The 12,477-nt window shown below is 46.6% G+C and overlaps 1 protein-coding gene across 2 annotated transcripts; it reads right to left on the bottom strand.

The window, feature by feature from the left end:
- Positions 1–3,116: 3,116 nt before the first annotated feature.
- Positions 3,117–12,442, bottom strand: HSDL1 (hydroxysteroid dehydrogenase like 1). 2 transcript variants are annotated; one of them, XM_075040341.1, is made up of 5 exons: positions 12,349–12,442; positions 11,084–11,316; positions 6,729–7,174; positions 5,025–5,252; positions 3,117–4,117 (listed from the first exon to the last, which is right to left on the bottom strand). In XM_075040341.1, exons 2-5 carry the CDS (start codon positions 11,301–11,303, stop codon positions 4,016–4,018), a joined length of 996 nt encoding a protein of 331 aa, XP_074896442.1. In that variant the 5' UTR covers positions 11,304–11,316; positions 12,349–12,442; the 3' UTR covers positions 3,117–4,015. The 2 variants fall into 2 exon arrangements, with proteins under 2 accessions (XP_074896442.1, XP_074896441.1); XM_075040340.1 differs by lacking the exon at positions 12,349–12,442 and adding an exon at positions 11,810–12,047.
- Positions 12,443–12,477: the final 35 nt, after the last annotated feature.

The raw sequence follows: 12,477 nt of genomic DNA on the forward strand, positions 1-12,477 counted from the left end.
TTACACGGAAAAAGTTGTTAATGTGTTTCATTTAGTAATTTTTCATGAACGCTCAAGTCTCTTCCTTGCTTGCCCAGAGCACATGCAGAACACTCAGACATTAACCTGATAATAGAACAGGCAACAGTGACAAACAAACTCCACCACCCTTTGTGTAAGGGGAGCAAAGAGAACAAAACAATATGCCAGGCCCGTGGCAAGGAAAAGTAAAGTGCAAAATAAAACACTAACGTGATAAAATGCATCCACAGATACTTGAAAAAGCACGGTGGCTTTTTTCCACTCAAAAATGTGGCAAATAGAAATTCTGGTATGTCATTTTACACAAGGAGAGTCAAATTCAAACTCTATGCCAAGGGCTGGTAGAGACAAGAGATACTACAGGAAGCAAACTTTCAGTCCCTGTGCTTGCAAGAGAAAATCAGCATGAAAAAAGTATTTCAATTTTTTCTGAGGTGGAATGCAAGTTACTACAATGTGGGAACCTGAAAAAACAGGGGCTGGGATTACGGATGTAAAAATGTCAAGTTAAAGGAAAGCGTTGAAAGTGTTTTTCACATGGAGGGGAAGTTTCTTCCCTTTGTGTTCCAAGGTGCAAGAAGCATTAGAGAAAATTTGCAATGCTAGTATTTTTTTAAATTGCAAACATTTAACCAGCAGTTGATAGATAAAAAGCCATTAAGATATGAGCGAAGAGAAACATTTTTGTCCCGTCTGTCACATGATGTGGAGAAGCAGAGTAGAACTATACATTGCTGCAGTGACCAGGATTGAAAAGTAGGAGCCTTATTAGGGGATTCAGACAATTTAGGAGAATGATGGGCTGTTGTCACGGCACAACAACAGAATTAATCAAGTCTGCATGTGACAGCTGTTACTTCATTTTTATTTAACTTTATTTAGCATTCTCAAGTATTTCCTTCTAACAGGGATAGAATTCCCCTCTATTTCTAGCTGACTGACAACACCATGACAGACTGTAAACTGCTTGCAATTACAAAGTTTCCTCTTCCTCCCTAAACTCGACAGTTACAGTACAACGAATGCTGATCTTGGCTGAGCTCTGTCTACCTTACTACTTTGTTGGCTTACAAGCCCTATAGCAATAAAATAATAAATTAACTACACAACTGAAAAAAACCTCCCACATTCTTATGGCTGATAACAGATTGTACATAATTACGATGTTGAAATATAATGGAAACTAAGAGCAAAGGAACAGCACGCTCACAACTTTATTCTAATACCCTTACTGTGTGGAGCTAGATAGGAACCTAAACTTGGCAACGCACGCATCCCCTGGGACAGCTACGCTTAGAGTTAGTCCCTGGTTCTTCTGAAGTGAGAGTACGCCAGACCGAGCGACGGGAACTCCGCAGAGATCGCCGGCTGAGAGAAACTCAGAGAGCATCAGCGTGGAGGCGGCGGGCAGCCTCTCTCCGCGGCTTCGGGCAGCCGAGGAGCCGTCCAGTCCAGGAAGCTCTGCCCGGGCCACGGAAGGGGACGCTGGCCGCTGCTCCCGCCCAGCGCCCCACAGCCAACGAACGAGTAAACTCGTCTATTCTGTGCCCGTTACCGCGGGTCGTTAGCACCACCCGGGAGAGATGAAAGCCCCGGCGAGAGCAGCCGGGCGCCGTGCGGGGCAGCGCCTCCCCGGCCGGCAGAGATGAGAGGGAGCGACAGCCGGCCGGAGAGCGGGGAGGGCCCCGCGCAGCAGCCGCCCGGAGCACGGCGGCGGACGAGGCAGACCCAGAGACGAGGGGAACGAGCGAGCGAGCACCGGGAACGGCGACTGGGTGCCGCAGGCCCGGGTGCTGGCCACCCCGCTCCGCGCCCCCCAAAGCTTGACAGCACAGCGCTCCCCCCGGCCCGCGCACAGAAGCGGCGCGGCGGAAGCAGCACCGCCGCCGTCCCACTCTCCTCCCCCGCCCGCCGCGCTCACCCTGTCGCCGCCGCCACCAGGCCTGCCGCCGCCATTTTGTGCACTGTTTACCACAGCGCTCTCGCGAGAGCTCCATACCGCCGAGGGCGAAGAGGCGCATGCGCACGACGCAGACGGGCTGGGGGGGGTGCGCATGCGCGGTCGGGTCGCTGCGGCGGAGGGGCCGCGCAGGCCCGGTGGTAGCGGACAGTGGCGTGGGAGGCGCTTGCCGCTGGGGCCGGTAGGGACGGCGCGCAGCAGCCGCCTTCCGAAGAAGGTTGGTTGAGAGGCCGATTAGCCAGATGCGGCCGAGCGGGGTCTAACTCCTGCAAGGAAAACTTGACGTGTGGGTGTTACCGGTAGGGACGGGTAGGCAGGCCTGAACCTCCCCTCTGGACAATAAATTCAAGCATCAGTATCTTCCTACACGGCCCAGCAAATACACTGGGTGCCTCCACAGAGCATTCAGTCATGAAGGCTGGGGGCAGTTTCACTATATTAAACATACGGAATTTTTGTTTCAGGTTTTGTTTTGGTTTGTTGGGTTTTTGTTTGTTTTTTTTTAAGAGCTCTACTCAGCATTTTACGTGATACAACTTAGAACAACTTAGAATTAAGTTATTTACAAACAGATTTGTACCTAGTCTCTTACTGGATGGGGATGAATACTAAATTATTCTTTACCAAACCTACTCATAAAAGCTTTGTGGGGGACAATCACTATTAAAACTCCAGGTTCTGACATCACCAGTCCAGAGCTACTGTGGAGGAGCAACAGATACCCACTTCGTAATCACGACTGCATTACTCAGCAACACGATGTGACTGTTGTACATCCTCCAGTACGGATTTCAGGGAGCAAGCTAGTATAGTATACTGACCTCCCATTGTCCCCATCGGGAAATACAGCACTATAACACTCAAGCAACAAATACTAGCACAAATGAGGGGAGGACTGCCGCTGTGTAGGAGATACTGCACAGGTATTTAATTGGTTTGGTACTTCAGTATAACACTACAGCAGCAGTACTAACGAGTCCATGATAATATAAAATACAAAAAAAGATTGAAAACATTCTTCTAAGTTGCATGCCTCTTCCAGGTAGCAATTGTGCGTACACAGAAAGGACAGCTTTCCTGACTCTGAGATGTAGAGCCTGCAACACATAATGAGCAGTATATGACACCAGATGACTTCTAGTAAGTACATATGCATAAACATATTTATTTATATAAACAGAAGCATCCAAATCATACCACATCAAAACTTCAGTAAGTTTTTTTAATTATCTTAGGAAACCAATCACTATTTTTAAATCATAACATTATTTCTTCATTATTTTTCTACAGCTAATGTGTTTTTATATTCTTTATTGAATTCTCCAGCCGTATTTCAGATTGCTGAAGCAATATTTAAAGTATTATCAAGATCATTCCCACTTGGAATAAGAAAGCATACAATCTTATCTCCAAATTCCTTTACAGCTCTGTGAGACCTTTTCAGTCATTTAAACAACCTCCAAGTCAATAGTACCTTGCCATACACCTTAAATTTTGAGAAGTTCCTTAAATAACATCATTCGAAAGCAACAACATTTGCACTTAAAACATACAAACATCTGCCTAAATTTAGAAGACAGAAAAGTTATGCAAAACTACATATTAAAGAAACTTAATACAGTTGACTGGGATTGTCTTTTTGAACAGCATGATTTTTGGGGGGCCCATTTCTAACAGATTTGGAGAATTCTCAAATTCTGTCAACTTTGCAAGTTGACACCATGTAGCCCTATGCAAGAGGCAGTCATTTACGGTTAGAATTAAAACTATACCTGCTCCTGCCCAATTACCTTGAAGAGACGGTGAATGGAGATTAACCTCAACAAGACCAGCTCTTTGTCGTGGAGGAAAAGCAGCGGAGGAGCTACTTAATACAAGGATACAGAGAGGATCCAGACTTCTGATGTCCAGGTTACACATAGCTTGTTTAGCAAGGTATGGGTAAGTTGCAGTAAGTCCACAAAGGTTCACTAAACATTTTTGCAGCACTCTGATCAGAATATACTACTTGTTACGCAGGACATCCAAATACTCCTATTTCATTTTGTGTGTTAAAGCTTCCTTGCGTACAGTTCTGCAAAAATACATTGCAAACCATGCCCAGATCCATTCAGGTAGGTGCTCACCCAATGTGAACTGTGGAGAGGCACAGGGAGACAAGAGAAAAAGAAGAAAGGAAGGGACAGATTAAGATATATTCTATTAAATAAACAAACAGTTTCTCAAGTTGCCACTAAAGCAAGGCAAAACCTGCTTGAACATGAGCAACTAAGCCTTAAATTCAACCCCCTAGAAGTAAATATATTTAGCCATTTTGGAAGTACTGCCCACAGCTGAACAGTTAGGTTCTGCAAATAAATCCTGAAGTAGTTTGTTCAAGTTCACAACAGCAATACTGTCCACTTCCTTTAATTGCCACATCTTGCCAGAATCCTTCTCGTCTATTTTATTCCTTTTGGACTAATCCCCTCTTCTTCAATTCCTTCTACTTGACCTAATGCTATAGAAAGCCACCTGAGATGCGACCAACATTCATAAAATTACTTTGGAGCCCACAGTCTGCCCCCCCAAAATGAAAACCTAACATATGGAGGACCTGCTTCCAGGCAGCTTAGGATAAAGAGGTGGGCTTTTTTTTCTGCTATTATTCCATCCTCCCTGCCCACTCTTCCCCAAAGCAGAAATATGCTCATAAATTAAGATTGAAAAAATCTACTTCTGTTCATAGAAGACAGTGAAATGCTTGTCCTATCAGCAACACCTCAAGTGAAATGAGATACTCATGTTTTTGAACAAAAAGTTGTCTCTTTCCCATTTTTGCTGGGCATTGCAAGTGGGAATTGGATTCACTCTCTCATTCTAAAAATAAGCATGCCCAAGCATCATTTTCTAAAGCAGAATTAGTGAGAAAATATGGCACAATGCCTTTAAGTGCTACAATATATATTGCACTTTTTCTGAATACAAGCACAGTTTTCATTCAGACTCCTAAGAAAGTAAACTTCTATTGACAAACATGAAATAGTTTAATGAATTCTATTACCTTTATTGCATGCTTCCAGTAACCAGTAGTCCTTGTGGATAACCCAAGAGTAGAAATAGCATGTCTTACATATTCTTCAGCAGAAGGAAAAAAGAAAGATCTCCTTGATACACTGCTGCCGCACTCTGCCATTTTTGTAACAATTATGAATGGGGTTAAACTCTGAACAAAAATTCCTTTTGAGGCATATTCATAATGTAGTGCTCTACTGAAATAGTCCAAGTAGGTCTAGGATGACAAAAGCAGAAACAAACATCTTTTTTCTTTCTTTCTTTTTTCTAAAAACAATCAAGTCTTAGGGCAGAGGTTTATTAAAATTACAGAAAAGTTGTAGCATATTTTTTACATAAGCTAAAAAAAAATAAAACCTCGAACAAATAGCATAAAAATACACATTTCTAAAGCATTACCAACATTTCTATTTGTTGTTATTTGTTTGCTAAAAACCTGCAACAGTACAGTAACTTGCAGGACAAAGCAACCTACTACTTACCTTACTTACTAATGCCTACCTACTTTAGGTAAACAAAACAACCACTTCAAACATGATACGCTGTTAATGCACAAAGGGGCTTAGGAGGCTAGAGCAGCTTGTTCCCACTTCTGTGCCAACATAACTGTACAAGGGCCAGGCTTTAAACTGGATTGCTGATCTAGGATTTGGATTAATGATGGCAGCTACAGGAAGAAACTTTGGTACACTTGGTTTTGTTCTGTTCTTTTTCATTCAGGCCTTTTAATTGCTTCAGTTCAGAGTGCAGTTCTACATACACTTAGCATAACCAAGGGGAGATCTCTGCAACAGAAACAGGAATCTTAAGCCAGTTTCTACACTGAAGAAAATCTGCAAGGAGTTTTATGCCTTGGGGTAATGAGAGCTGGTTTTGCTCCAAGCAAAAGGAAGTACTTGCAAGAGCTATCCCAGGAGCAAGGCTGCACAGGGGTTAGGCTACAGCAGAGGGCAGCCACCGACAGCTGGGAGCAATAACCGCTTGTGTTTAGACACCAGATTTAGGCAAGATCCTAATCTCAGTTGCTTTTGTGGAGTCAGCAGCAAGTCATCCAGTGTAAATTCACATCCCTGCATGCATTCGTACTTCCAGCATCACCCAGCTGCCGCATCCTATTCATTGACTGAGTCTCCTCAGGAAAAATAATTATGGGGGGAAAGTTCTTTTCAGTTCTCCCCAAATACGGTACAGACAATAGTGTAAGAAGCCTTTGCCCCTTCATGTTAGGTGAAGCAGTGGCTTGATTTGGCCACAGCCCTTGTCACAGTAGTGGCCTGAGCATGAGTACAGGCGCTCTTGCTACCAAATACTAGTGTGTAAGTAGCTTGAGCTATGCCTGCACAGTTAGCTGAAGAAGAGAGATTAAATTCTTGACCCTTTCAATGGGTCATAGAACTGCCACTTTGCTTTGCACATCATTCCTCCGAGGAAGGTAACATTTTTCCTAGAACTGTTATGGCACAGTTCACATATAATCCAGATAGCACTGACTTTGGTTCAAAGCCCAGTATTGGTGAGGATAAAGACTTTACTGCATATTGCATGTAACATTCACCTCTGGTATTTGAACAAATCCCTAGAAAACTTTCAAGTATATTTTGATATCCTTGCTGAATGTGTTTACAACCAACCAACCTACCTATAATGCATCCCCTTTCTAAGGCATGCCATTAAACATTACACCCCAACTTACTTTAGAGGCTCCATAGATTGTCAACATTGGTGTCGGCTGACAACAGGATGCAGAAGAAACATTCACAATTGCCCCTTTCTTCTTCTCTACCATGCCCGGCAGCACAATATGTGTCATCATGTTAGCAGAAGCAATATTTATGTTGATCATGTCCCACAGCACATCTTCAGACACGTTGGTAAAATAGTCTGGGTAGGGATAAAACATTCCTACATTATTCACCAAAATGCCAATTTCTCTGTCTTTCAGAGCCTTCTTAATAGCTGCGTAAGGCTCACGCCCCTTGCTGAAGTCAGCTACTATGAAATCTGTTTCCACTTTATAGGTTTCAGATATGCTTCTAGACACAGCCTCTAGCTTCTCTTTATTTCGGCTGATTAAGATAATGTTGACACGACGCTTTGCCAGTTCTTCAGCATACGCCTTCCCGATACCACTGGTGCTACCTTTAATAGAAAATAAAAAAAACAAGGTGAAAAATCAGAGCAGCCCCACCCTTCTCTTTTGCCAGTTCTTTCATTTATAGCTTTATTCCCTTCTCTGAAGATCACATGGCACTGAATATGGTGATCTCAAAACCACAACAATAAAGACAATGTTGTCATAGCATCATAGAATTGTTTAGGTTGGAAAAGACCTTTAAGATCATCAAGTCCAACCGTTAACCTAGCACTGCCAACTCCACCACGAAACCATGTCCTTAAGCGCCACATCTACACATCTTTTAAATACCTCCAGGGATGGTGACTCAACCACTTCCCTGGGCAGCCTGTTCCAGTGCTTGACAACCCCTTTGGTGAAGAAGTATTTCCTAATATCCAATCTAAACCTCCCCTGGTGCAACTTGAGGCCATTTCCTCTTGTCCTATCACTTGTTACTAGGGAGAAGAGACCAACATCCACCTCGCTACAACCTCTTTTCAGGTAGTTGTAGAGAGCAGCAAGGTCTCCCCTCAGCTTCCTTTTCTCCAGACTAAACAACCCCAATTCCCTCAGCCACTCCTCATAAGACTTGTTCTCCAGGCCCTTCACCAGCTTCCTTGCCCTTCTTTGGACACGCTCCAGCACCTCAATGTCTTTCTTGTAGCAAGGGACCTAAAACTGAACACAGTATTCAAGATGCGGTCTCACCAGTGCTGAGTACATGGGGACAATCGCTCCCCTAGTCCTGCTGGCCACAGTATTTCTGATACAAGCCAGGATGCTATTGGCCTTCTCGGCCACCTGGGCACACTGCTGGCTCATATTCAGCTGGCTGTTGTCCAACACCCCCAGGTCCTTTTCTGCCAGGCAGCTTTCCAGCCACTCTTCCCCAAGCCTGTCGCGTTCCCTGGGGTTGTTGTGACCCAAGTGCAGGCCACCAAGAACAAGGCACGCAGCCTTGCTGAACCTCATACAATTGGCCTCGGCCCATCGATCCAGCCTGTCCAGATCCCTCTATAGATCCTTCCTACCCTCAAGCAGATCAACACTCCTGCCCAACTTGGTGGTGTCTGCAAACTTACTGAGGGTGCGCTCATCATAAAATCATAGAATGGTTTGGCTTCAAGGGACCTTAAAGATCATCTAGATGCACCCCCCCTGCCATGGGCAGGGACACCTTCCACTAGACCAGGTTGCTCAAAGCCCCATCCAGCCTGGCCTTGAACACTTCCAGCGATGGGGCATCCATAACCTCTCTGGGCAACCTATTCCAGTGTCTCACCACCCTCATAGTAGAGAATTTTTTCCTAATATCTAATCTAAATCTACCCTCTTCCAGTTTAAACCTGTTACCCCTCATCCTATCACTACAAGCCCTGTTAAAAACTCCCTCCCCATCTTTCCTGTAGGCCTCCTTTAAGTACTGGAAGGCCGCTGTAAGGTCTCCCTGGAGCCTTCTCTTCTCCAGGCTGAACCACCCCAACTCTCTCAACCTATCCTTGGAGGGGGTGTGCTCCAGCCCCCTGATCATCTTCATGACCCTCCTCTGGACCTACTCGAGCAGGTCCATGTCTTTCTTATGCTGGGGGCCCCAGAGCTGAATGCAGTACTCCAGGTCCCCAGTACTCCAGATTCCTTCATCCAGATCATTGATAAAGATATTAAATAGAACTGGCCCCCATACTGAGCCCTGGGGAACACAACTTGTGACCAGCCACCAACTGGATTGAACTCCATTCACCACAACTCTTTAGGCCCGGCCCTCCAGCTAGTTTTTTACCCAACAAAGAGTACACCCATCCAAGCCACGAGTAGCCAGTTTTTCCAGGAGAATGCTGTGGGAAACGGTGTCAAAGGCTTTACTAAAGTCTAGGTAGGCAAAATCCACAGCCTCTCCCTCATCCACTAAGCAGGTTACCTTGTCATAGAAGGAGATCAAGTTAGTCAAGCAGGACCTGCCTTTCATAAACCCATGCAGACTGGGCCTGATCATCTGGTTGTCCTGTAGATGCCATGTGATGGCACTCAAGGTGATCTGCTCCATAACCTTCCCCGGAACCCAGGTCAGACTGACAGGCCTGTAGTTCCCCGGATTCTCCTTCCAGCCTCTCTTGTAGGTAGGTGTCACATTTGCTAACCTCCAGTCAACTGGGACCTCCTCAGTTAGCCAGGACTGCTGATAGATGATTGAAAGTGGCTTGGTGAGCACTTCTGCCAGCTCCCTCAGCACCCTTGGGTGGATCCCACCCAGCCCCATAGACCTGTGTATCTAAGTGGTGTAGCAGGTAACTAACCATTTCCCCTTGGATTACGGGGGCTTCGTTCTGCTCCCTGTCCCTGTCTTTCAGCTCAGGGGGCTGGATACCCAGAGAACTGCTGGTCTTACTATTAAAGACTGAGGCAAAGAAGGCATTCAGTACCTCAGCCTTTTCCTCATCCTTTGTCACTATGTTTCCCCACACATCCAACAAAGGATGGAGATTCTCCTTAGACCTCCTTTTGTTGGTAATGTATTTATAGAAACAATTTTTATTGTCTTTTACAGCAGTAGCCAGATTAAGTTCTAGTTGGGCTTTGGCCCTTCTAATTTTCTCCTGCATAACCTCACAGCATCCTTGCCATCCTCCCGAGTTGCCTGCCCCTTCTTCCAAAGGTCATAAACGCTCCTTTTTTTCCCGAATTACAGTCAAAGCTCTCTGTTCAGCCAGGCCAGTTTTCTTCCCTGCCAGCTTGTCTTTCAGCACATGGGGATGGCCTGCTCCTGCACCTTTAAGGCATCTTTCTTGAACGATGTCCAGCCTTCCTGGACTCCTTTGCCCTTCAGGACTGCCTCCCAAGGGACTGTCAACCAGAGTCCTGAACAGGCCAAAGTCTGCCCTCTGAAGTCCAAGGTGGCAGTTCTGCCGACCCCTCTCCTTACTTCTCCGAGAATCAAAAAAACTCTATCATTTCATGATCATTAGGGCCAAGATAGCCTCCAACCACCACATCACCCACAAGTGCTTCTCTGTTTGCAACAACAGGTTCAGCAGGGCACCCTTCCTAGCTGCGTCAGGAAGTTATCTTCCACACACTCCAGGAACCTCCTAAACCATTTCCTCTCTGCTGTATTGTATTTCCAGCAGACATCTGGTAAGTTGAAGTCTCCCACAAGAACAAGGGCTAGTGATTGTGAGACTTCTCCCAGCTGTTTATACAATATTTCATCTGCCTCTTCATCCTGGTTGTGTGGTCTATAACAGACTCTCACTATGATATCTGCCTTGCTGCCCTTTCCCCTGATTCTTACCTATAAACAATCAACCCTATCATCACCATCATTAAGCTCTAGACAACCAAAACACTCCCTAACATACAGGGCTACCCCACCACCTCTCCCTCCTTGTCTATCCCTTCTGAAGGGTTTATAGCCATCCATTGCAGCACCCCAGTTGTGCAAGTCATCCCACCATGTTTCCGTGGTTGTCAGTAGCTACCTTCTGCAGTCCCACCTCATACAAGTTTTATATTTTCTATGACGACAATAGAGAGCTTAGAGTAGAACCTTAACGAAAGGCAAGGATGTCAGAGGTACATGACTTAAACCTTGCTGAAGAACTTGAGCACATGTGAAAAGACCATAGCAAAAAAAGGATCTTGTCTGCATCTCTGCCTACACTTGTATGCGTTCAGGGTGTACCTTGCAATTTTTGGTAAAAATTGCTCTGTGATTGTTTCCCAGCAGTGAATCAACACCCTGACCTTGCCCATCTCCTGAGGAACTGAATTTAGTAAGGCACTGAAAAACTGCCACTGCTCAAGCAGATTAACTTGCAACCTGAGATAATGCAGACCCCAGCTTGTGACATAAAGCAACATAAACCAGCAAGTTTTACAGTACTGGCACAGTATGTTATATAAACATAAGCAAGTATACTGCTTCAGTCTCTTACCAGTGACCACGGCCCATTTTCCGTACTGCTTTACAAGATCAACCTCGCCACCCAGCTTTGGGATTAAATGCAACCTAAGCATGCTGTAAGTGTCAAACGCAAGAGAGACACATTTTCTGACTGTGTACCAAGCGCCAACTATAGCCAGGGCCTCTATGTAAGAATTGCAGGAACGACTGATCTCTCTGTACAAGAGGTAGAAACGATCCACTGCAGCCATGGTGATCACAAGCCTGGAAAAAAAGAGACATGAGCAATTACAATCACCTCCTGAGCCACGTAAACTTTTCAGACTGAATGGATAACCTTTGAGATTCAGCACATTACAGTCTGAGCATCGGTTTGATGCAGAAAAGCCACAAGTCAGCCAGCTAAAATTTGGATATCACCTACCATCATCCTCACTGGTTTAGCTGCTGTTTAGCCCTTGTTCAAGGCTTTAGCTACTGATCAGTTATACCACACTGACACCGATCAATGATACTGTAAATAACACAATTCAAGTCCAAGCAAATAGGGAAGCTCAACATGTAAAAACTACTTTTGGAAGATTAAGATCCACGTACAAAAGAGGCAAGGATAACCAGCAGGAGAGAGCTGAGCACACAAGAAACAACACGCTCCTCAAGTGCAGAGACAAAGCAAGCTCAGAGACAGATTCATAACTTTAGTCCCTGGCACTACCACAAAGCACTAACCCTTTCCCAGCAAGTGCACCGCACCTACCGTGTCCTTCGGGTTTGAAAATCCTTGAACCACGGGACAGTGCCATGCATTAACGTCACATCGCACAGCAGATGTCAGCAGAAAGCTTGCTGTGCCTCACAAGGCTTTTGACAGTGAATATATTGATTTGAAACAAGCACAGAACCCCACCGCCGCCTCCTCGGCAGCACTCGATCTGCAACCGGAGCCGGCAGCTTACCGCCGTCACACACCGCCCTCCCCTCGCCCAGCGAGACGAAGCGCACTCCGGCCCGCAGGCCTCGCTCCTCCCGGGAGGGATAGCGGGCTCCGGGCGCGCCCTTGCTGACGAGCCCCAGCGACCAGCGGGCCCGGCCCCACCCGGCCCGGCCCGGCCCGCCGCCTCGGCCCCTCGCTCAGCCCCGGCCATGCCGCGCCCTGCCCGGGGCCCTCCCTGGCCCCAGCCGGGCTGTAACGGAGGGAAACCAGCCAAACAACCCCCGCCCCCAGCCGCGGCCCACGGGGAGGAACAGCGCGCCCAGCCGCTCCCCAGGGGCCGTTCCCCGCCCGCAGCGTCTCACCCGCGGCCGCCGGGCCGGGCGGGGCCGGGCCCTCCTGCGACGCCGCGCTCCCCTCGCCCGCCGCCACCTGCGCCGCTGGGCGGGGCCGCCGGGAGCGGCCGCGGAGCCTTGTGGGCCGGCGCGCGGCGT

Source organism: Buteo buteo, chromosome 11 (assembly GCF_964188355.1).
Source record: "Buteo buteo chromosome 11, bButBut1.hap1.1, whole genome shotgun sequence".
Lineage (NCBI taxonomy): Eukaryota > Metazoa > Chordata > Aves > Accipitriformes > Accipitridae > Buteo > Buteo buteo.